The sequence below is a fragment of the Convolutriloba macropyga genome, chromosome 7 (assembly GCF_964194025.1).
Source record: "Convolutriloba macropyga chromosome 7, txConMacr16.3, whole genome shotgun sequence".
NCBI lineage: Eukaryota > Metazoa > Xenacoelomorpha > Acoela > Convolutidae > Convolutriloba > Convolutriloba macropyga.
This window is the reverse complement of record NC_134474.1, coordinates 61,715,676-61,742,357: the sequence shown is the minus strand read 5'-3', so window position 1 is coordinate 61,742,357 and position 26,682 is coordinate 61,715,676. Positions and strand designations below refer to the sequence as shown.

General features: G+C 36.8%; 2 protein-coding genes across 2 annotated transcripts; both read right to left on the bottom strand.

The window, feature by feature from the left end:
• Positions 1-20: 20 nt before the first annotated feature.
• LOC142342428 (protein AAR2 homolog) lies at positions 21-1,123 on the bottom strand. Its single transcript, XM_075393749.1, has one exon. It carries the CDS (start codon positions 1,114-1,116, stop codon positions 37-39), a length of 1,080 nt encoding a protein of 359 aa, XP_075249864.1. The 5' UTR covers positions 1,117-1,123; the 3' UTR covers positions 21-36.
• A 507-nt stretch (positions 1,124-1,630) lies between these two features.
• Positions 1,631-26,581, bottom strand: LOC142343094 (uncharacterized). The gene is made up of 5 exons (XM_075394781.1): positions 25,850-26,581; positions 20,953-21,628; positions 20,487-20,666; positions 14,320-16,492; positions 1,631-2,169 (listed from the first exon to the last, which is right to left on the bottom strand). Exons 1-5 carry the CDS (start codon positions 26,500-26,502, stop codon positions 1,790-1,792), a joined length of 4,062 nt encoding a protein of 1,353 aa, XP_075250896.1. The 5' UTR covers positions 26,503-26,581; the 3' UTR covers positions 1,631-1,789.
• Positions 26,582-26,682: the final 101 nt, after the last annotated feature.

Below are 26,682 nucleotides of genomic sequence, written 5' to 3'. Positions count from 1 at the left end.
ACGATCAGAACGAACAAAGATTTATGAGAAGACATTCTATTGAACAATAGTTGGTGACCATTCAGTGGGTTCACTCATGAAATCCCATCCAAACTTAGAAGTCAAATACTTTCGAAATTTATCACACCTCGCTTGCAGCTCTTCATCAACATTATGTGTCGATTGCACATTGGTAAATAATACATGTAAAACTGATACTAAGAAGTTATTGGCAGACAAAATATCAACAAAGAAATCAGAAGGAATTTGCTGTAGTTGAAAATGTAACACGATTAAAAATATATCGAATAGTTTTGGCATCTCCAAAATTAGAGAATCCGAATTGCAAATTAACGCAACCAATTTCTTCCAATGCTCGAAAGAGTCGTAATTCTGACCAATAAGAAAACAGATGAAACTGAACTGGATTTCGCCCAAAATGTAGAGATTGTTTGTAGGGTAATTTTGATCCAACAAGTGACGTAATCTGACCGAGTGATCTAAATGTGAAGCAGTTATTTGATAGGCAGACATACCTTCGGTTTGAACTTTCTCAACTTCTGAGTAGCATAATTTCGCAGAATCCGATTCGGACATTCGCGGAAGGCGACTTTCCGCTTCCGCGAGGGACGAACAAACATGATCACTTTCTGAATTATCACTTGATTCGCGCTTACTTCTCGTTGAAATATATTCGCGAGGTACTAATTGCGTTGCAGAACAGACTGGTCGGTTGTCTGGACAAACTTTATCTATAATTCCTTTAGAAATATACTTCGAAAGATAGGTCCAGGTTTTGACATTCTTCTGTTCTACAGGACCCAAACGTGGAAGCATATCCGACCAATTAGTTGTTATAGCCTCCTTTTCAGTTTCAGAACAGTCTACAAATGTTTCATCTTGTTTGTCCCATTTCCATAAAATCTTCTCAGTTACAGATTGAATCACTAGAAACTTTCCCACTCTAAGACAAGACTTGACGGAGGAATCGTCTTGAGACACCGATGACCAATAGACGAAATGGGTTCCCTTTTGGATATCTTTGATGCCTACAAAATTGGGTCCACAATTCCAGTAGTTCAAGTCAATTCCAACTTCTGTACCTTTCGGTACTTCCAGCATGACAATGCTGGCCATGATAGTCTGATCTGAAATGAAGCATCAAAACTTTCCTAGCATTGCCCTGGTATAAGTAAATCTCGGTGACCTATAAATTAATAAATTCATCACATGCAGTTTACAAAGAGACGATAGAGCGCGACTTGTTTACTTTGTCAATGTCTCAACATGACACTTAATCCCCGGTAAATCCGCTTAAGTTGTAACTAATACTTAAGAAAAACATTCTTGCGTAATTAAACACACTTCAAAAAAAACCTCAAAACACTACTCTGCATCAAAAAGTCAACCAGACCGAATATTTAGCAGCTAAAGAATTGTTGGATCTTTTCCGTTTGTGCCCCCCCCCCCCCCCCCCCCAGTACGTTATGCACCCCCAAGTCATTATATAGTAAATTATTATGTAAAATATTGCACGTGCGCCTGGGGGTCGCAGATAATATGAACCCACTAAGCTGGAGGGGGGGGGCACAAACGGAAAAGATCCGAATTGTTAAACAACATCTACCACAATAGTCTCAAAACGGAAAAATTGGAAATGGACATCTATATTCTTCACTATTGTCAAAATCAGAATAAGCTCTAAACTCTCAAATCTCGACTATTTACAACAAACTAACGATCATTAATCAAGTCACTCGGTAAAGAAAAGCTTTGAACGCAAAACTAAAGCACTAAATTCGAATCTCTCTCAGCGCCCTGCAATTCGCATGTGCTTGTACGACTGTTTCAGCCTGACGTCTTTATTCTTGTAGAAATCGTTGAAATCCAATCTATAGGCCAAGCTCTGCAGTAACTCTGTAGGCTGTGACAGCAAACTTAGAAGCAAATTCGTCACTGCATCTTTGAAACTAGTTGATACAATCTTCAATTCGGCTCTCAACTTCGGTAACGTCTCTTTATTGAAGCTTTTGATCTTAGGACTGTCAGCTTCCTTCGTTTTGGACAGCGTGGCAACGTTTAAGGCAGCATCAAAGAAGCGTGTCTGCATGTGTTGATATTGTACTATGATGTCGAAGATGGCTCTGATCTGGCTAAGGATGAAGTGCAGCTCTTGTTCCAGTAAGGCACCTAAAATAAGTCATCTACCAATGTTAGTTGCAGTACTTCTAAGGACTGAAACATTTTTTGAAAATGTTTTTACGTTTTGGCTCCATCAACAGTTTCTTAGTGTTTTAGCGTTTTCGCTTCTTGACATCGACTTCAAACATTAGTGCGGCGATGTTTGTCTTTTTATCAAGGACGGATGTCGGAAAACACTCATTATCCTTTGAAGCTTTCTCACTTCCACTAAACTTTTAAAAATTGTCATGTGCTCATGTCACTTGCTTTTAAAGCATACTGAGAGAATCGAAAATTTTCAGAGTTATGAACAGAGGATCGTTCTGTTTTCCTCAAGCTCATGAAAAAAATATCAGTCTAGTCCGGAAAAATTTATTCATTGTCCACAAAATTCCAGTCAATTTCCTTTCAACTCCTACTTACCCGAAAATGCTTGGCATAATATCTTTAGACAAATTCCATGTAAAGTGTTTTACAAAAAAAAATGCCGAGAGTGCACAAAGTGATTTATTTCAATGTATTCATTTCGAGCAGTTGTTTTTGATATTTTGTTCATATTCGTTCTAATGAACTTTGATAACCTAATGCACTATGATTTAACGACCGGGCTTCATCGGTTGATCTTGTTTCTTTTTATTTTGCTCTTTTGACTTTGACCGCAATCACCACATTGCGTAATTCAGTGCGTGAAAAAATTTAAAATCCATTCAGTTTAAACAGTGAGTGAGTTAAGTCAGAAATCAAGCGTAAAAATCGTGGCTTATGTAAAACGAAAAACGTGATCAAAAGGTAAAGCGAATTTTAAAAACAGAGAGCGCCTAAATAATAGCCGTTGAGAGTCCGACGGCGGCTATTAATTATAGGTATAGAATTGAAATTCAATGTAGGACAATATTTTTTGAATGTTCATTTAAATTTTCAAAAGTTCTTTTGTCGTCATCTTGTTTTCTGCTTTTTGAAAATGAAAAAATACCAGTTTTTATCTTCATTTATTCAGTTCGCTAAAAGATCACTCATTCATGCTTCTGAAAATTTATTCAACCCTTCAATTAAAAAAAAATACAAAATATCAATATTTTAAAAGAAAAATTCAGTATTATTTTTTGTTCAAGTTTTCATTATATAACTTCAACAAGAATTCAAAGCAAAAAAACTTTTAGTACGTAAACGTTTTCTGAACTATGACCAACGTAATACTCAAACAGTTTCGTCCGAGAAATCAAATTTTAAAAAAGCACCAAATAGGCAGATTTTTGGAACATTTTAACCGCAAATTCCCGCTTTCCCTGCAACTTTAGTTGATTTCATGGCACTCTGAGATATCTTTTTGAGTCATTCAGGCCCAGAAAGATATATAATGACAAAATTAATTAAAAAGATTTGGAGTTACAATTACTTTTAATTTTTTCAAGTAAAATTTCTTTAAAACTGACTTCTGGCTACAACCTAAAAAGGCTGATAAAATTTTTTGGCTAGCAGATAAATAACTCAGATACGGATAAAAACAGAAAACGTCAAAATAAGAATTTTTTCAAATACGCTTAAACTTCTGGTTATTTATGCCTTTGAAAAGAATCATGTTTTGCTAAATCAAATAAATACAGATCTGCAAAATTAGTGAAAGCTTAGTAGTAAGCCCCTTAACACAAAAAAATATCAATACATACACCATCAATACACACACCTCAAAAAGCCTATATATAAGAGGCTCCTCAAAAGAACAAGATGTATTTGAATTATGACAAAATTATTTAGTAGTGCAGTTTAACAAAATAAAAAATATCAAAACTTATTGGTAACAGTGATAAAGGTTGTGTTTATGCGGTGCCAGAGGGAGGAGATCGAGATAGAGAGAGAGAGAGAGAGATGCAGAGGGCGCTAAATTTTATTTTTATTTTTTTTTATTTGATTTCTACGCTTAATACGTTTTGTAAGGGTACCCTGAGGGTACCACTTTAATATATACATTCTAGAATGCTGATAAGTTTTCGATTTTGGGTGCAAAAAAATTGCTGGCACTAATTACTTGAAAAAGTCATTTGAAAATGCTGCAACAATTATTTTGCTGTTAAGTTCCTTTGTGCTTTTGCACGAAGATTTAAGTGTCGCAGTGCTTTTGCACGAAGATTTGCTTAAAGTTTATATAAACAAATTTTCAAAATTAAAGCTTGGAAGTTGGGATGCTTATGCTACATCACTTCTCAAAGAAGCGCGTAGGAGCAATAAATAAAATTTTATTCAGAAGTCCCCAAAAAATTGGGTTTCGAGATTTGCCTCAAAATTCGACATTGTTGGAAGATTATTGGTTCTCTATTATTGATAATTAAATCTGTCCTCAATTTTTTACACTATTTTTATTTCAACTTCATCTCCCGGTTATCGAAATAAAAAAAGCTCTAAGTCAATATCAGCAATTAATTGGAACCTACCAGATTTTTGAAAAAGAAAGTTTTCTTTTGTTGAGATTGACCTTTCTGGATTTAGCGGCAAAAAACTAAATGAGAATCAAAAATTCACGGTCCAGAAGAAAGTAGCATCGTTATTTACGCGCCATAATTATTAACGGGAAAAAAAGAGTGCTGATTATGTAGTCCCAATTTCTCCATTAAAAATTAAAGCTTTGTTCAATATCAAGTCAACGTGGTGAGCCTATTGAGATCAATTCAATCCCCCCTCATCTTCCATGGCCGCAGTGAAAAAAAAAACCGAATAAAGACAGATAAATAGTTGTCAAAAAACAGAAATAAAGGTGGTTCTAGTTGTAGATAGCTTAACCTTAGGGAAGCTAGCCTTTACTGACAGAGGGTTGACCGGTTTTGGAGAATTAATGACCAACGTGTTCCCACCAAATCAAAGGTTGAGACTTCTCAACAGTTTCGGTGAAAATTTAGAGACTAATAGACCTCTAAGTACGCCTCCACTTAATGCCCGGAGCTTTACTTCTAATTTACGTGACTCTGCTTGAAGACACTGATAACTTCTGCAGAGCCACGTTTGCTAGTTTTATAATGCCAAAAGTTTATGGAAATTAAATTCTGGCTATGTATATGAGACTAACGGAATCTTAACTTTTGAGACGCTGGCGGTCAAGCAAGCCGATAGGCAAGCAAGCTGAATTTTGAAAATGAGGTCAAGTCAGCCGAAAAATTTTGAGATACCGGTATTTTAAGTTGCCCCTAGCGGGCTGGTGGGCGCGCTTCGCTAACCGACCCGCGATTTCCGGATTACATCCCACAGCGGATGAGAGGCATGGCCATGGACAGCGGTCCGTTGAGGCCCGTACACACTAGATGTCTAAAATTGACGTATTTTTGTTTCTTTGGCGCATTGGAATACATTATGAACTATAATACTACGCGCAGTATTGATTGTAACGGCTGACAATGTATTATTTCTGATAGATTACATAACTATTACATAACTTTCGTCTTGCTTTTCTGTCGGCTTACTTTTACTTCGGCTTCCTTTGCATTCGCCATTTGAGACTACAGACCTCTGGCATTTTAAAGCGTACATTAGCAGTACTTTATCTAAACAGCTTATTGTTCCGACGACCCCACTTGTGGGGGGGGGGGAAATATATACTCAAATGGGTTTTTTTTGTTCAGTCAATTTTGGCCGATCGATATATTCATCGCAGAGAAATGTGAGTGGTCTCATTAAAAAGCTGGTCCAGCGTAGAATTCAAAATAAAAAAAAATTTCTGATTTTTATTTTTTTTTTTGGAGGAGTTATCGAGGATTGAATTTTTGTGTGAACACGGGATATTTGTTCACTTTTAGTAAGATTTTTCTTCAAATTAAGATAATTTCTATATAAATAGTATTTCAAACTCGAATTTCTTGCCAAAAAATGAACCAATTTTGTGTTCCTAACAGAATAAAGGCGATAAAAAAGACTAGTTCTGGTCTCATAGGGAGCTTCAATATCAAAAAAATTCGAAATCTATTTGAGAGCTCATTTTTTATAAAACTTTTCTACTTTTTTTGCTTTTTTAAGTCAGCCAGAGACAAGTCACTTTTCATATCGAGGTTACGTTAATGATAAACCTGCTTTACAGTCAATTGAAGCCCAATGAACACAAAAAAAATGTTTTCAAGGAATTGATCATGTTTTCTTTACATTCGACTCCGAGTTTTCGTAATTTTAAAGGAAAATTTGAATTTCTTTTTGAAGTTTTACTAATTCTTCCGAGTCTTATGGCATGGACTCATTGACTAACAGTGCAATATGTTCCGTAAAGAGATTTAAGTGAGCATATCTAGTGCTTTGAGTGGACAGCTAATAGCTGTTAAAACTTATGGACAGCTAATGGCAGTTAAAAAATAATTTTTCGAAAAATTTTTTGAACATTAACCTTGATCATAAACTTATTATCGTGAACTGTCAGTCAGTCTCTGTCGACCTGATGGCGGTTTTATCTTCTAACTTTTAGTAAAACGACTTCAATGACACAAGATTTCAAAAAGTTTTAATTTTTTTTTTGGATATTTCCGTATTATTGGTTACTATTGAGATCTTATCACATTATCCTAAAATTGACAGCCCCTATTGGCTTGAAGAAGACATTCAGTGGATCACAGATAAATTTTTCAGAGAAAAAACTTATGGTTTCAAATGGCTTCGACCTTTTCTTCTCGCACTTTTCTGCTGAATTTTGGTTTTCGCCTGTTTTTGTTGTTGTTTTCATAGTCGTAAGACTTTTTGTGGTGTCTTACTGATTACCTATGCATGACAAACATCCCCATACTCCTTTTGAATCATGTTTTAGCGTATTTATTAGCTTCCGTTGAAAGTTTTTGAATTCAATGGCTGTTAAGAAATTAAAATAATTTTTCGAAAATTTTTTTGAACATAAACCAATCTTAAAGTTTTCGTGAACTGTTAGTCAGTCTCAGTATTTACAGAACCCACCTGCTTTCCACTAAAACTAAAATAAACTTCGTTGTCGGTTTTATCTAACTATTAAATATATGACTTCAATGGCACAAGAAATCAAAATTTTTCAAAAATTTTTTGGATAATTTCGTGTTATTGGTTACTTTTGAACTCTTATCACATTATCCATACATTATCCTAATCCCATTGGCCTGAAAAAGACATTCAGTGGATCACAGATAAAGTTTTCAGAGAAAAGCTAGTGGATTAAATGGCTTCGAAATTTTCTCGCACTTTTCCACTGAATTTGTGTTTTTGTTGTTGTTTTCAGTCTTAAGACGTATTGTGATCTCTTATTGATTATATATGCATGGCAAACATATTTTTCCTGCCAGTGTTATTTCTGGCGGTAGTTTTTGACCTCCGTTAAAAGCTTTTGAGTTTAATTGCTGCTAAGACTTTAAAAAAAGTTTTCCGAAAATTTTTGCGAACATTAACCGATCCTAATATTTTTTTCGTGGACTGTTAGTCAGTTTTAGGACTTACAGGATCCCTTTTTTTCTAGCGCAGCCAAAAATAATCTGGTTAACGGTTTTATCTTCAAACTTTAAGTTCTAAAACTTCAATGCCACTAATTTTCATAGTTTTTTAAAATATTATTGGTATTTTTTTTTATTTTTGGATCCTCTTGAAATCTTATTACATTATCCTAATGCTCATAGTTACCATTGGTTTAGGGAAAACGTTCAACGGATCATATATAAAGTTTTCAGATCAGAACTTACGATTTAAATTGCTTCGACACTTTCTTCTGGCACTTTACTGAATTTTTGGTTGTTAATTGTCTTTAATGTTTTCATCGTCAATAACGTGTTGTAAGGCCATATCGACATAATATGAATGGCAAACAAAATTGTTGTCCCATTGACGCAAAATCTACCGTGTTTAGTGCATTCCGTTGAAAGCTAATGAAATTAATGGCGTTGATGCAACGAGTTTTTTCAAAAATTTCGTGGTTCTAATGCATTTGTTCACATTTGATATTTTGCTCATTTTGTTATTTCTTCATTTTGTTATTTTGTCATTTCTTCATTTGTTATTTTGTTATTTCTGCATTTGTTATTTCTTCTTATTTCTTCATTAGGTTGACAATTAAGTCAAAAATGTAGATGAGTGCGGGTCGGAACATCATGTGCGAACGCACATAAACGAGCCGCCTTGTCTCAATAAAAAAGTCAAAACGGACACCAAAACCCACTCGATTCAAATTATTGCTATATATTTACAAATAAACGTTGCTATGTGTAGAAACAGAATGCGCATCACAAGGAGCTGGCATACATACCAGGTAGAGAATCCATCATTGCAGACACACAAAAATCACATCAATACGTCCAGTATCTTCCCAAAGAGTTAGTGTGCTGGGCATATTGCCGAAAAACAGCCGCAATTGCTCTTTGATCTCATTTGAGAGATAGAAGCAAGGATACAACAAAGAGACAATTGAGTGACTCCTTCACACAAATTGTCTCCGCAAAACAGTGTCGGTTAATCGCATACTTATAGACTAATAAGGCGTGAAGCACTACAAGAGATGCTCGGCCAATTAATGCCCACCGGGCTTTTCCTGTTGATCCCCTTTTTGAGGAAATAAGTTGTTTGACGAAATAGAAATAATAGGAGCGCAATAATAGCCGGCTGAGTAGGGGTCAAATACTAAGAACCGCCCTTCACACCATAAGTATAAGTCTCCAAAACAGTTTCTGTGAATCGCTTACTTGGAGACTAGTGAGCTGAAAGGCTCTGAGAGAACTCAATGCCCGCTGGGCGCTACCTTTTTATCCCATTTTTAAGGCCGAAAAGTCAAATGGGTCAGACAAAAAATCGGTCACGAAAAAAATCGCATAAAAAGACCAAGAGGACTAATATAATTGCTAAACTCTTCGTTTGAGAGCAATTTTAAAAATGTGTTCTATGCACAGATATTAACCTGATATGATAGTATCAAGAAAAGTTTGATGAGCAGCTATGATGTGGTCCAAGTTGGGGGATTTGTTCACGTTGTCCGGACACCTCAAAAAGCCTATAGATAAGAGGCTCCTCAAAAGAACAAGATGTATTTGAATTATGATAAAATTATTTAGTAGTGCAGTTTAACAAAATAAAAAATATCAAAACTTGTTGGTAACAGTGATAAAGGTTGTGTTTATGCGGTGCCAGAGGGAGGAGATCGAGAGAGAGAGAGAGAGAGAGAGAGAGAGAGATGCAGAGGGCGCTAAATTTTTAAATTTTTTTTGGATTTGATTTCTACGCTTAATACGCTTTGTAAGGGTACCCTAAGGGTACCACTTTAATATACACATTCTAGAATGCTGATAAGTTTTCGATTTTGGGTGCAAAAAAATTGCTGGCACTAATTACTTGAAAAAGTCATTTGAAAATGCTGCAACAATTATTTTGCTGTTAAGTTCCTTTGTGCTTTTGCACGAAGATTTAAGTGTCGCAGTGCTTTTGCACGAAGATTTGCTTAAAGTTTATATAAACAAATTTTCAAAATTAAAGCTTGGAAGTTGGGATGCTTATGCTAAATCACTTCTCAAAGAAGCGCGCAGGAGCAATAAATAAAATTTTATTCAGAAGTCCCCAAAAAATTGGGTTTCGAGATTTGCCTCAAAATTCGACATTGTTGGAAGATTATTGGTTCTCTATTATTGATAATTAAATCTGTCCTCAATTTTTTACACTATTTTTATTTCAACTTCATCTCCCGGTTATCGAAATAAAAAAAGCTCTAAGTCAACATCAGCAATTAATTGGAACCTACCAGATTTTTGAAAAAGAAAGTTTTCTTTTGTTGAGATTGACCTTTCTGAATTTAGCGGCAAAAAACTAAACGAGAATCAAAAATTCACGGTCCAGAAGAAAGTAGCATCGTTATTTACGCGCCATAATTATTAACGGGAAAAAAGACTGCTGATTATGTAGTCCCAATTTCTCCATTAAAAATTAAAGCTTTGTTCAATATCAAGTCAACGTGGTGAGCCTATTGAGATCAATTCAATCCCCCCTCATCTTCCATGGCCGCAGTGAAAAAAAAACCGAATAAAGACAGATAAATAGTTGTCAAAAAACAGAAATAAAGGTGGTTCTAGTTGTAGATAGCTTAACCTTAGGGAAGCTAGCCTTTACTGACAGAGGGTTGACCGGTTTTGGAGAATTATTGACCAACGTGTTCCCACCAAATCAAAGGTTGAGAATTCTCAACAGTTTCGGTGAAAATTTAGAGACTAATAGACCTCTAAGTACGCCTCAACTTAATGCCCGGAGCTTTACTTCTAATTTACGTGACTCTGCTTGAAGACACTGATAAATTCTGCAGAGCCACGTAACCATGCTTACAAGCATTTTGCTAGTTTTATAATGCCAAAAGTTTATGGAAATTAAATTCTGACTACGTATATGAGACTAACGGAATCTTAACTTTTGAGACGCTGGCGGTCAAGCAAGCCGATAGGCAAGCAAGCTGAATTTTGAAAATGAGGTCAAGTCAGCCGAAAAATTTTGAGATACCGGTATTTTAAGTTGCCCCTGGCGGGCTGGTGGGCGCGCTTCGCTAACCGACCCGCGATTTCCGGATTACATCCCACAGCGGATGAGAGGCATGGCCATGGACAGCGGTCCGTTGAGGCCCGTCAACACTAGATGTCTAAAATTGACGTATTTTTGTTTCTTTGGCGCATTGGAATACATTATGAAGTATAAAACTACGCGCAGTATTGATTGTAACGGCTAACAATGTATTATTTCTGATAGATTACACAACTATTACATAACTTTCGGCTTGCTTTTCTGTCGGCTTACTTTTTCTTCGGCTTCCTTTGCATTCGCCTTTTGAGACTACAGACCTCTGGCATTTTAAAGCGTACAAGAACAGCACTTTATCTAAACAGCTTATTGTTCCGACGACCCCACTTGTGGGGGGGAGGGAAATATATACTCAAATGGGATTTTTTGTTCAGTCAATTTTGGCCGATCGATATATTCATCGCAGAGAAATGTGAGTGGTATCATTAAAAAGCTGGTCCAGCGTAGAATTCAACATAAAAAAAATTTTTCTGATTTTCATTTTTTTAGGAGTTATCGAGGATTGAATTTTTTTGTGAGCACGGGATATTTGTTCACTTTTAGTAAGATTTTTCTTCAAATTAAGATAATTTCTATATAAATAGTACTTCAAACTCGAATTTCTTGCCAAAAAATGAACCAATTTTGTTTTCCTAACAGAATAAAGGCGATAAAAAAGACTAGTTCTGGTCTCATAGGGAGCTTCAATATCAAAAAAATTCGAAATCTATTTGAGAGCTCATTTTTTATAAAACTTTTCTACTTTTTTTGCTTTTTTAAGTCAGCCAGAGACAAGTCACTTTTCATATCGAGGTTACGTTAATGATAAACCTGCTTTACAGTCAATTGAAGCCCAATGAACACAAAAAAATTGTTTTCAAGGAATTGATCATGTTTTCTTTACATTCGACTCCTCGTTTTCGTAATTTTAAATGAAATTTTGAATTTCTTTTTGAGGTTTTACTAATTTTTCTGAGTCTTATGGCATGGACTCATTGACTGACAGTGCAATATGTTCCGTAAAGAGATTTAAGTGGGCATATTTAGTGCTTTGAGTGGACAGCTAATAGCTGTTAAAACTTATGGACAGCTAATGGCTGTTTAATAATTTTTCGAAAATTTTTTTGAACCTTAACCAATCATAAACTTATTATCGTGAACTGTCAGTCAGTCAGTCTCTGTCGATCTGATGGCGGTTTTATCTTCTAACTTTTAGTAATACGACTTCAATGACACAAGATTTCAAAAAGTTTTAATTTTTCTTTTTGGATATTTCCGTATTATTGGTTACTATTGAGATCTTATCACATTATTCTAAAATTGACAGCCCCTATTGGCTTGAAGAAGACATTCAGTGGATCACAGATAAAGTTTTCAGAGAAAAACTAATGGATTAAATGGCTTCGAAATTTTCTTCTCGCACTTTTCTACTGAATTTGTGTTTTTGTTGTTGTTTTCATAGTCTTAAGACGTATTGATCTCTTATTGATTATCTATGCATGGCAAACATCCTTTTCCTGCCATAGTGTTATTTCCGGCGGTAGTTTTTGATCTCCGTTAAAAGTTTTTGAGTTTAATTGCTGTTGAAACTTTAAAAAAAGTTTTTCGAAAATTTTTGTGAACATTAATCGATCCTAATATTTTTTTCGTGGACTGTTAGTCAGTTTTAGGACTTACAGGATCCCTTTTTTTCTAGCTCAGCCAAAAATAATCTGGTTAACGGTTTTATCTTCAACCTTTTAGTTCTAAAACTTCAATGCCACTAATTTTCATAGTTTTTTTAATACTTTTGGTACTTTTTTTAATTTTTGGATCCTCCTGAAATCTTGTCACATTATCCTAATCATAGTTCCCCTTGGTTTAGGAAAGACGTTCAACGGATCATATATAAAGTTTTCAGAGAAGAACTTATGATTTGAAATGTTTCGAAATTTTCTTCTGCACTCTTCTACTGAACTTTTGGTTGTTGTCTGTCTTTGTTGTTGTTTTCATAGTCTTAAGACTTATTGTGATCACTTATTGATTATCTATGCATAACAAACACTTTCCTCCTGCCATCGTGTTTTTTCTGAGCGTAGCTCTAAACCTCCGTTAAACGCTTTCGAGGTTAATGGCTGTTCAGACTTTAAAAATAGTTTTTTCGAATTTTTTGGAACATTATACAATCAAACTTTTTCTTCGTTAATTGTCAGTCAGTCTTAGTACCTTCGACATTTTTTTAAATTTCTAATTCAGCCAAAAATAATCTGGTTAGCGGTTTTATCTTCTACCTATTAGTTTTAAAACTTCAATGCCACTAATTTTCGTTTTTTTTTTAATTTTTGGGTACTTTTTCTTATTTTTAGATCCTTTTGAAATCTTATCACATTATCCTAATACTGATAGTTGCCATTATTTTAGGGAAGACGTTCAACGGATCATATATAAAGTTTTCAGATCAGAACTTATGATTTAAATCGCTTCGACACTTTCTTCTGGCACTTTACTGAATTTTTGGTTGTTACCTGTCTTTAATGTTTTCATCGTCAATAACGTGATGTAAGGCCATATTGACAAAATATGAATGGCAAACAAAAATGTTGTCCCATTAAGGCATAATCTACCGTGTTTAGTGGATTCCGTTGAAAGCTAATGAAATTAATGGCGTTGATGTTACGAGTTTTCTCAAAAATTTCGTGGTTCTAATGTATTTGTTCACATTTGATATTTTGCTCATTTTGTTATTTCTTCATTTTGTTATTTTGTCATTTCTTCATTTGTTATTTTGTTATTTCTGCATTTGTTATTTCTTCTTCCTATTTCTTCATTTGGTTGACAATTAAGTCAAAAATGTAGATGAGTTCGGGTCGGAACATCATGTGCGAACGCACATAAACGAGCCGCCTTGTCTCAATAAAAAGTCAAAACGGACACCAAAACCCACTCGATTCAAATTATTGCTATATGTTTACAAATAAACGTTGCTAAGTGTAGAAACAGAATGCGCATCACAAGGAGCTGGCATACATACCAGGTAGAGAATCCATCATTGCAGACACACAAAAATCACACATCAATACGTCGAGTATCTTCCCAAAGAGTTAGTGTGCTGGGCATATTGCCGAAAAACAGCCGCAATTGCTCTTTGATCTCATTTGAGAGATAGAAGCAAGGATACAACAAAGAGACAATTGAGTGACTCCTTCACACAAATTGTCTCCGCAAAACAGTGTCGGTTAATCGCATACTTATAGACTAATAAGGCGTGAAGCACTACAAGAGATGCTCGGCCAATTAATGCCCACCGGGCTTTTCCTGTTGATCCCCTTTTTGAGGAAATAAGTTGTTTGACGAAATAGAAATAATAGGAGCGCAATAATAGCCGGCTGAGTAGGGGTCAAATACTAAGAACCGCCCTTCACACCATAAGTATAAGTCTCCAAAACAGTTTCTGTGAATCGCTTACTTGGAGACTAGTGAGCTGAAAGGCTCTGAGAGAACTCAATGCCCGCTGGGCGCTACCTTTTTATCCCGTTTTTAAGGCCGAAAAGTCAAATGGGTCAGACAAAAAATCGGTCACGCAAAAAATCGCATAAAAAGACCAAGAGGACTAATATAATTGCTAAACTCTTCGTTTGAGAGCAATTTTAAAAATGTGTTCTATGCACAGATATTAACCTGATATGATAGTATCAAGAAAAGTTTGATGAGCAGCTATGATGTGGTCCAAGTTGGGGGATTTGTTGACGTTGTCCAGAAGCTGCGCCCAAGAACATTCTAGAACTTCAAACATGAGGTAGTACTGCATCTGTAACACAAAGTTCATCATGTTACCGTGAAGCATTTTGCATTTATGCAACACAGCTTGTACTGGTCGTCCTAGATCTCGCAACAACCTCACATATGAAATCTGTTCAATCCACATTTGGCTGAGCACAAACTCGATACGTTTCGAACGCCATAAGAAATTGAATATTCTTAGATACAACAAAACGCATTGATTTGTGAACACAGTTGAAAGAGGACCGCCTCCTGAAACGTGGTAATGCAAACTAAACACATCCCAACCCCGATCGCCGGGCGCCCATTCTAACAATCGAACATCGAGGCGTTCTAAAACATCCGCATCGTCAAACTGAGCATTAGTTGCTCTAATCGCAGTTTCCAATGAACTTGTTAAGCTGTGTTTGAACAGCTCAGTGGCTGGTTTGTCTAACTCAACGCCCAAGATGTCCATCAAGTGTCGAATGAAGTCACCCTGACCGAAAAGCAAATACCTCCTGAAGGCCTTTAAGTGATGGACAAACTTATATTTCTGCATCAGTAACTGGAGTACCTGACTGTTCGTACTCGTTTGTCGTTCGGTCACAAGTTTAGTCATGTTGCCTTCAAAATCGTCTTCCAACTCTTTCATACTAATCTCCATATGTTTTGCACTATCTGAAGGATCTAAGTTGTGATCATCGATAGCTCGCTCTTTGCAAACTTGTGATATGAAATTGATAGATTTGCCCACTAAGAGCATTTTGTTAGCCAAGGGTTGCGCTATAAAAACAGGAAGCATTTGTAAGTTCAACCAGTACTTTTCATGCCATAATTTCTCCGGTTTCACTTCCGGCTTGGCGGATATGAAAAACTCGCTGTAATCGTCAACTAACTCCCCGAAAGTCAACCAGGATAGAATCATACTAAGCAAAGGATGCAGCATAAATTTCAGAATTCGTTTCATGGTAGATCTAACTTCAGGGTCGCCATGTTGAGCGAAAGAGTGAACGGATGTTAACAATGCCCCTCCTTTTACATTGCGACAGTTCTCAAGCAACGCTACAATCATTTTGAATCTGTGATATGCATCATAGAGCCAAACGTCCAACTGACACAACGTCACCGATTCCCCATCATTGACAGTAACATCTCGTTCCAGTGCAATCTGAGACTCAATGGCTGCTATTAGACGATCAAACTCTGCCAGCTCCCCTTGCAAAGCACTGCACAAACTTTGACCAATCAGGCCATAGGTCTTATCAACCGATTTAGTCTCTATAAACTTCCTGATTTTGATATAAAGCCACCCGATACTGCAAATTTTGTTAGCATGAACTGCGAAGCTTTCACTCACTTTACAGTGTCTGTTCAACAGAAAGCGATCCTGGTACAACACATAGTCAATCGAGTTCCCAGGAATACCCTGCAAAGCGTATAGGATCTCTCTAATGGTACTGGATCTTTCGTCATTAATGGTCGCAGCTCCTGCAGGGGTCCGTTGCCTCAGCTGAAGATTGTCTGGCCTCGCAACCATGGCCATGTTAGACATTGAAGCACTTTCTGGGAAGGCCGGAGTAGCCGCGTTACTATAACTGGTTACACTATTTGACCTCCGAGCAGATGGAAGAGCTTCAGAGACATCGCTCGTCACAGGAGTTATGGCTTTGAACTTCACTGATGAGGTTTTAGAACCGAGTTTACACAGGAATTCTAACAACACATTCGGCGAACAAGGTAAGTTGGCTGCTAAGCCATTTAACCTCGTATACAACTCAGAAACTAGAACCGATTCTCTGATCTTCCCCTCTGAAGCCAATGACATCTTGACCGATTCCATTAAACTGAATCCATCTATAGAGTTTGTATCATTGTAAGCCATTCTGGCTGCTATTCCAGATGCATATTCTTCCAAGTTCTGTCGCTTGGTCTCCGGAATTTTGGCACAGATTGTGGCTACAAGATCACTAATGTAAGTAGATCGTCTACTGATTTGAGCGTCTAAGTTCCCACCATTCATTTTCTGAAAATAAGTCAGAAAGCTGCTGAAAAATCTCCGCTTAGTCTCAATACTTCTCGCCAACGTCAGCTGTTGAGGGTAAAACATCCGAGCGTTTAATTGTTGGATAATTTACATCAATTCAGCTTGATAACAAAAAACATCAAAACTGGGGTCAAACTGAATTTGGACGTCAGTTTTTGAGAATATGGATTTTTTTCGCTATTACTCCAATCAGAAATAAAAACTTGATTGAACGAAACGTCTAATTGAAATTATTCTAAGAGTAAGCATTAATGCATATAAAAGTGAACAACTACAGTCTAGGCTAGCTACCACAGGATACCGTTATCACTTAATAGCACCGAGATAAGTAAATCTAAATACCATTTTTAGTTAAAAACACGATCTTTCTTAAAATAGTCAAATGCGCACATTTATATCTCATTTCAACGTAAACAAAACAGCACTCAACGACACTCATGTAACCTAACAATACTAAAATTCTAGCACACACGCTTATGACGAGTACGGATCTTAATATGAGGCATATGCAACCCCCAGAGCCTCGTATTTTAGCTAAAATGAGAAACGCCAAAAACAACATCAGTTGCAACCCGACAATGAAATACGATGTCAGCAGCCAAATCATGCATTATCGAAATGCACGTGCCTCGGTGACGGTCAAAAAGTGCAGAAGCAAAGAGAAAACAACAACAATAATCGTAATTTTGATTGTACATTTTTATAAGTGAACGATATCAAAGTGCAATCGGAGAAACGATTGCTCGATTATACCAAAACGTCGAATTTGTGCCGCAGAAAAGCAAACATAGCTGACAGATTGCCAGAAAATACCCGCGATAGCTTCGTAGATCTGCAGTCCCAAAACGATAGTAAAAAAAAACAGATCATCAAATGCTCAGATGTTATATTCTGACTGAGAATCTGTATAACTTATTGCTGCTTCTATTAGCTGCTCTCAAATCACTTAATCACGCGAATGAACAAAAACACTCGCTCCACTAAGAGTGATAAATGACTTCACACACGCATTTCAGTTGAAATTGCATGACCGAATGAACAAAAAGCAGATTTGAAGTGATTGTGATGTAATATGATCGTGACAAAAATCTTGACGACGAAATAAAAAAAACATAGCAGGACAAGTCCTCACGTACAATTCAAAGAATTTTTATTGACTAAACAGAAAACTAGACCTAGAACGGACTATGAATGGATTGGAAAAACCATTTAAAAAAATCCGATCCAAAAAATCGAAAAAATAGTAAAAATCAAAGTGAAATTGCCGCATGTGAACAAAAAACCACTACCGATAAAGCGAATTTTTGTTCAAACACCGTATTCTCTCTACTTTAAAATTAGAGCGAAAAAATTTCACTCCGCAAAACCACTCGCTTTTTCGCTCCATTTCCTGTTTTGGCGTGACCAAAATCACTACTCCAATTTGACTTCAAAAATCATGAAAATGTGTGAACAGATCTTAAAAAAAAAACATAGCCGGAAAAATTCCGGAAACGACTCGAAGGAAAAAACGAACATCCCTAACAAACATAAAACTTATTCTACTGACTGACCACAATAACTAACATAATGCTTATCCTACTGAATAACACTTGTCACTTTAAAACAGAAAAAAAGAAAAAGAACAATGAAAAAATAACTGACCAGAAAAGACGATAAAGCAAGTGATAAAAATTTTACATTGAGTTGCACGTTTAAAAACAACTTTTGGCGAAAACCCGTGAAATAGGTTTAGTTTATTTTTGTTGAATCACTGCTATTTGAGACAAAAACCAAACACAAATTTCAAGTAGAATAAACGAAGGTAAAAGAAAGGAAATGAAAAACAAAACCAAAAATATTTTCTGTAAAAAAAAACAAAAAAAATTGGCCACAAATAATGAATCAAATACCATTAAGCTGAAATCAAATCATTATTTCAAAAAACTTTTAATACTACATCTGGTCAAGTGTCCAGCAATCCAAATAATTGTTTATTTATATGAGTAAAAACGAAGAACGAAAAAAATAGAAAAAAAGTTAGTGTTTAAGAAAAGTTAGTGATATTTGTCATTGAAAAGTGCACTAAATATATTTCAACAAAACCTCTAGAAAAGCTCCTATCAAAAGCTAGACCACTATAAACTAGCAAAAAGCAGACAATCAGAAGAACTCAGCAAAAATTCCAAAAAAAAAACACGAAAATTTGCGGAACTCTTCATAAAAGTTTCTCAATTATCTTTAACAAATTGATTCAAAACTGAAATCAAAATCATCAAAACGCATCAAGGACAACTAATTTGGACTATAGGCATCCCCAAATGCTATAAAAAATTGAAGAACACAAAGGGCATTTAAAAAAAATTGAAAAAAAATCATAGGAAAAATTGAGCTTTTTTAATTTCACGGGAGCACATAGACCCAGAAAACGTTAATTGGAGCGAATTAGTACTGGAAGACTTCAAAAACAATAGCAAAGTCGAATAGGCTGAAAATTTTTTCTAGGTTTAGAAAAAAAACGAAAAACAGCAAAAATTAAGAAAAATAATTCAAAATTTTTCAGTTTATTGTCATTTTTCTAAACAAAAAAATCGTTTCCAACCTAAGAGAATGTAATCACTTGGTATCTAAAAACTCAGTTACTAACATGCGTCTATTCAAAGCCATTACAAAGCATTATAACAAAACAAAACGCAAAAAAATTGCTAAAATTCGCCTAAAATTCAGCAAAATAGCTGAAAAACCAGCAAAATGGTATAAAAATCTTATTAATGACCAAAAACTTGCGAACCACTATTAAAACAACCCTAAGCATCACACAATATCATAATCAGACCTCTAAACCAAAAAATAACAAAAAAAACGGTTTTAAAAGGCCGCATCTGAACAAAAAAATTTCGCTCGCTTAAAGAAAATTTTTTCACACATCAATTTATCGCTCTCTCAAAAACAGGGGTATGAACAAAAACCACTCTCTTTTCGCTCCACTCTTCAATTTTGTTCAGCACAAAAACCACTCCAAATTTTTTCACGCGTTTCATTTCCCGCTTTAAAAATCACTCCAATAAAATTGATTAAAAAAAAGGACTTCTCCAATACTCCTCTTCGAGTCGTAAAAAAAGACAGCGCCCCAATACAATTCAAATTCTTTGAATTGTAATAGCAGGTCAAGTCCTGACCCAATTCAAAGAATTTACATTGACTTAACAAATAATTAGACATAGAATGAACAATAAATGGATTGGAAAAACCACTTAGAAAAAATCCAATAAAAAATTGAAAATTGAGCAAACATCAAAGTCAAATTGCCGCAAGTGAACAAAAAATTACATTCGAAAAAGCAAATTTTTGTTCAAAGACCGTTTTCTCTCTACTTAAAATCCGAGCAACGAGGATCTTTCGAAGTGTTTCCTTTTGTTAGTTGCAGGAGATATTACAAAAGCGCCGCAATTCTCAAACAGCAAGGCCTGGAAAATACGAGCAACCTAATTTAGCCCAAAATCGTTTACAAGAATTTCAAACCCGATTTTCTCGAAGCCGGAAACAGTGAAATGATTAGTGTTTCCAGATCTGCGGCTGCCATTTGTGGAGCACGGCACCTCGTTCATATTTCTTTATTTTGAAAAGCCCTTGAGATCACTGCTGAAGCAAGCTTAGTTTGTCTGTACCGGCCCCTTTAGACGCAACCGCAACCAAGCAGCAGCACTGAAGAACCATTCTTTTAGTACCATTCCTAAAGACGCCACCGAGTAGTGAGGATTTAACATTCAAAACAGCATTCCCCGAGTGAACAAAAATTTACAGAACACAATATAGTTTGTCAGATTGCATGAGCAGTGGTGCCTCGACACTAGATCGAAGGTCGTAGGCATTAGTATTTGTCCGGTCTTAAATCTAGTTGGCTATTTCAACCGATTTGATTCAATTGACAGTTACATTTCATTCACTGTCCTTCGATCTACAGTCATATCAGCATGAAGAGCATAGCGGTCATTTTCAACGAGATTGGGCCAAAAAACAGCACATTAAATTTGAGAATTGATTCTGTTAATGTAAGTCAGTCGTTGATAGAGAATGTCTTGTCAGACAGCCACGAGGTGACAGTGGTAAGAAGAGCAGCAGCAGATGAGTTGAGCATCTGCGTGGCCTGACTGGACACTACTGAAACTGGACCACTGTTGGTAATGGCTCTCTCGTAGCTGTCTTGGATCTGCTTCAGCTCCTCCTTCGTCATTGATACCTTCAAAACATGAAACAGTTTTATAAAACATGGATGCCACCCTAAATTGAAATGACAATTTTCGCAAGTACTCTATGATTCACTAGAAAATTGAGAGAGAGAGCAAAATCAAGCATTCTGTTTAATTTGATTACATCGTACATTTATTCCTTGTAATGTTTCTATAAGTGAACTTGTAATTCGAGCATCATACAATTTGATGCATAATTTACACGATGTGCTTCTATGTGCGGGATTTATAGGATCTATGAGCAAACTTTTCAAGACTCTTTAAATCTGAACTTACTTTTTCGGGTAATTCTTCCCAATCCGTCGGTTCTTCTTCCATCACTAAACCATTCCTGTCAAACTTGAGCCTGTTCAGAGTGTCGTACCTCGTGAAGAAGTCCTCCACCCTCGCAAACAAATCAAAGTCCAGGCCAAAGGAAACTTTACTGTCTCCTAGATTGTGGTTAGTCAGGGAAAAACAGTGGATCAAATTGCGGATGTTGTGATCCGGTCGGAGTTTGTTTGAACAAACCCCTTGAGATAGACAAAGAAATATGATGTTTAAATCCAATTTACACAGCGCATCGTGCAGTGCTCTGGGACTATAATCGAATCCCATGAAGAAATAGTAACATTGCCTGTAAGGTAGAGGAATTGATAGAATATAAGAGGATATATGAACTAGCTGAGCTAGGTGGCACAAAGCTGCACTCTGTTCGTATGCCTGAGAAATGACGTCACAGTCCAGATTCAAGTGACACGCTAGGCTGCCTGCATCAGGTAGTTGTGCAGCTAGATTGCCACTGCTTACGCCTGATGAAGAACTGAAGCTATTGTTATTTGATGCCGTTGAAAGACGTCTCCCATGTTGGTTTTGGGATAACTTCTGTTGCATTGCGTACAGCCTGCCGATGAGATTCACGAACTGATCGTACTTTTCTGGCTGGTTCAGGTTGATAGAGACAATGCCGTAGCTAAACAAAAAAATATTGGAAAATTACCAATGCAATAATTGAATTGCTGAAAAGATTTTGATTTACACCAATCTGATGGACAACGGGCAAAACCGTCTGATGCGAATAATAAGAAAATGGACAACAAAAAAAAACAAAATTCAACCCGTTTCTTTCGATTAATATTTACCATTTTCAACATTGGTTCCAAAACATTTTTTTTTTCGAATCTTGGAACTCCTCCGACTTCGTAAATTTTCCAGATGAAGCAAATGTGACAGTTCCATGGTAACTTGTGGGTGCAAAAGGGATTACCTTTCCTCGAAAAAGGAGAACACAACCAACTAATTTCGGACTAATAGCTCTCAAATGAATGAGGTGTGCTCAAATTTTTTGTGACCTGCTTGAGCATGCGGGGGCGGGGGCACTGAGGAGCTTCAAATGATCTTATTAGGTCTTATATAGGCCAATAGTATATTTAAATACAATTTCAATAGCTGATCAATAGACTTCGAATAGCGAACTACGGCCACTAAAGTTCAGCTGCGCAAAATTTCGAAGGAGAAAACGCGTCTGCAAACACCGTAAAATATACAGATAGTTAACCATCTTCTCCTAATCGCTTACTTGGAGACCAGTGAGCTGAAAGGCTCTAAGAGAACTTAGTACCCGCTGGGCGCTACCCGTTTATCCCATTTTGAGGACACAAAGTCAAATGGGTCAGACTAAAATTCGGTCAAGCGAAAAATCGCATAGAAAGACGAACAGAACTAGTATACTTGCTACAAACTTCGTTTGAGGGCAATTAAACTCTCGCGATGATATGGCCTGGTATTTCTTGAAAGCTTGGTTCTGTCACTATGGTTATCATTATATCATTATATTTTGTGGCTAATATTTGGTGTCTATTTAAATATTGTTCTTAATTGCCCTAATACCCATACTTCATCCGGATAAAAAGTTGCGAGAAAGAGAAACGTGAAAAAAAACAGCTTCGCAAGACTGAGTGAACATTAGCTTGTACTGAGTCCTCTGAGCTCTACGTCCTCATTTGGTATTTCTAGATTTCCATCAATGAAATAAAATGAAGTATGAAACCTAAGTCTATATAAACGTAAAAGATGAACAGAACAGATATTGAAGAGGCACCAGCAAGAAAAAAATTAACTATAATAATAATAATAATAATAATAAAGGCTTTAGGGATTCAGTCCCAGGGGTTTCATAAGTTCCCTGTTTGGTAATTACTGTCACAGATTCAGTTTGTTAAGGTCTCTGCAGTCCGAGCAGTTGCAGAAAATCCTCCAAGTTCAGACATTGTTGAAGTCATATTTTTGATCGAAGTACAATGAGTAAACATCAGAAAGCTTTCCCTTGATATTCGGCGTTTCGCACACATCTTCTGAGAGATACCGGCCGAATAAATTTGCGAGGTGGGCAGCCCTATACCAGAAGTCACTTTCTTGCTTTTGCAACTTGTAAACTTTGCATTTATACTGAGTGATTTGACCAGCTCTGGTAATTTGCTGTTCCACAACGCTAACGTAGTTCCTCCATTCAACATCAATTTTGTTCTTAACGATGGATATGAAGGTTAATAGTACATGCAGCTCGTGATAAAGAGAGAGGGGTAGAAGATTCAGGATTTGCAAGCTGGTCTTGTAGTCATTGTCTTTTCTATTGAAAATCCATTTAACCGCTCTCTTCTGCACTTTTTCAATGATTCGCAGATCGGTTTTGCTAGCCTTGAATAGGATAGCTCCATATGACACAATAGGTACTATGTAACTACGATAAATTGCTTTCTTGGTTTGCCAAGCTGTAGTGTTGAGCGTGCTTCTTTTGATCATGTAGAAACACTTGAGAGCTTTGGTGGTTCGCTTCTCTACATGACACGCCCAGCTAAGAGATTTGGAGACCTGTATTCCAAGGTCTTTTTGCACTGCCGCTGAATTAAGAATATGCCCTCCCAGTGCAACTGACGCAGTCCCCTTGAAGGCAACAACGTTGCACTTTTTTAGATTCAGACTCATTTGGTTTTCTGAGCACCATTTCCAGAGTCTATGTCCATCTATTTGGAGAGTAACTGCATTTTGTGATATGATCTTAAAATCGTCTGCATATCCAAACGATTTCGACATTAGTTGACTGGGGAGATCGTTGATGAAAAGAATGAAGAAGAACGGTCCAAGTACTGAGCCCTGTGGAACTCCACTTGATGTTTCAAGATACCGGGAGTAGGAGTTCCCGATGCGGACCCTTTGCGACCTGTTGCTCAGATAGCTTTCCAAGAGTGCTAATAGGGGTCCTCCAAAGCCCAGAATCAACAACTTCTCCAACAGCTTCTCATGACAGACTTTGTCAAAAGCCTTTTCGAAGTCCAAATACAGCGACAACAATGTCGGTTGGTTGATGTTTTCAAACACTTCGTTGAGATAACAGATCATTTGGGTTGTTGTTGATCTGCCTTTCCGAAATCCATGCTGATCATCCGATAGTAGACTTTCAACACGGGGGTAGAGTTTTTCGAAAATAAGACGCTCTAACACTTTTGAAACACAATCGAGCAAGACAACACCACGGTAGTTTTTGACATTTTGTTTGTCACCATCTTTGAAGATAGGAACCACTTCGCCTCTTTTCCAGTGATCGGGAAAGGTTGACTTGTTAGATATGGTGTTGAAAAATAATTTTAGCGACTTCGCAAGGCTTTTGGACAATGCCTTCAAAGGGAGATTTCCTTAGCCATCCATCCCTTTGGCCTTGCCTGGTTTCAGTTTTTCCAGAACTGCTCATATCTCTGACTCTTCGAAGTGAATGCTTTGAAGAGCGGGCAAGGAAGTGAGAGGTTTTCTTTTGTAGTCAGATTTGGTAAAAACTGTTTGGAAGAAAGTGTTAAACAGTTCCGCTTTCTCTGGATCTGTTGATGCGGAAAGGTCGTCCAGGTGTAAGACACTTGGTATCGAAGGCGGCTTCTTGATGCTTTTAAGGTACTTTTGGATCTCCGAAAAAGCGCCGTGCTCGAATACTGACTTTTCAAACTGTAATTGATCACAATCCAAGCTTTTATCGAGTTGATTTGAGATATCTCGCAGCTTGGCTATCATTTTCGGGTTCTCTTGTGAGGGTTCTCTTCATCCTCTATTCCTCGACAAATCCCATTGACGCATCAGCAATTGTTGGCATCTATGTTGTCATCGAGCCTTGGATGCAAAAGAAGGAGCTCCATACAAGACTTTCCTTTAGTATAATCTATGACAGCTTAGCCAACTTTCTTTTGTACGGAAAACTTCGAAGTTAGCTCTTTCAGCATGCTTGAAACTGGGGACCAGCTCCGCTTGTGCACGCCCAATGAGTGGACAAAAATGACGTCTCTGAATAAATATTTTTTTCTCCCTTATTAGATTCACATTTTTACACTCTGCTATTACGGATAACCTTCACTAAATCTAGACTCCAAAATTGCATTAGCTTGAATGTCAAATCTTGCCACCACTACAGTGATTATAGATTTGAAAGCAAAGGTTACCCCTGGCATCGGCTGACGATGAGGCCGAATCTCGACATCGTGACACATCACTCGGAAAATTAGCAAAAAAAAAGTCATTTTCTTGTCTCATATGTGTAGCATTTTTTTGGACAATCAAGAGCATGTCCAATCGTCAAGTTTCTGTGACCACCTCCTAACGATGACCTTTTAACGAGATCCCAGGAACACGGAAATGAAACACCACCACGAAATCTGTTCTTCGTTTAATGAAATTGATATCGATTCAAAGGCGTAGTGTTAAGTCAGCTTGATGCATCCTGCTCACTAGTTAGATCAAGTGAGCGATTCTTAATCTTACTTAATTCAGTATTCATTTTCGTCTGACGCTTTTTCTAAGCCTGAGAAATTGAACTGATCTGTTGTATTAGCTTAAGCGATCTTGAGATTAAAGATGTTTAGATAACCTTCCCTTAACGGTAGCAAATATAGCATGATTTTTTTAACTAAATTTGGTATTAAATGCTGCTTTGTGACACTCGGCCAGTCCATGGTCTATATTTGGTCATAAAAAAACCAATTTGCTCAAAATTAATTTACGGAAAAACAATTAGTCATACTTCTTGCCTAAGAGAAAACAGTCACTTAGCCCGTCTAAAGCCAAACTCATATTGCAGTCAATAAAATTCATCTGACGAAACAACAAAGCATACCAGCATACTAACGTTTCTAATACGTGCGTTTGGCAAACTTACTTGTACTGACTATTTGAGTTGAGGTCCAAGTCTGATACGTCATCGTTCGACCAGTATCCCTGTCCCAAGTAGTGTGTGTTTATGGCTTCGTCCAGTTGCAGAAACTGGTCCTGATTCAGGGCACTCGGCATTACACTTGACAAAAGCATTGATTCGATACCCCCTCCTCGATTAGTATGGGTAGATTTTGAAAATCCATTAATATTGGGCGAGTAGGCATCTGAGCAAATAATAGGAAATACGTCTGTTAATAAAGCATGTAGATATTGCTGCCTCATTGATTTTAAATAAGCATTTTTAATTCTCAGATTCACTTTTTCATTCTTCAGATGACTTGATAAATTAGCCTTTTGGCACTCCAGCTGCTTCCGTCTCGTTTTTAAAAGATTAGCTTTGGTATTTGAATTCATAGAAAGCCGCTGACGATGACAGAGTCTTCTTTGCTCCGCAACTTGCTTCTGAAGGCAATGCGAGCATTTTCTCAATATTGCTATACGGTCCTGTAATTGAGCCAGTCTTTGAAATTTTTCAATTTCACGCTCCGCTCGGTCACATTCTGCAACTAATGAGCACACTGATAACAATTTGCGCTTCAGTCGATAAAGATGGTACACGGAGGCAGGCTGCCTCATGTCTTCCACGATTGGATCCATCGTCAGCGATCACACTGTAATCAGGTTTATCAAAACGTCACATATGAAACCTGAAAAATAATTGCTTCTGATAGGCGAAACCGATATAAGAATGGTAAAATGAATAAAACCAAGGACTTAGACAACATTTTGCTCAAAGACAACATTTTGCTCAAAGACAACATTTAGACGAGCATATGC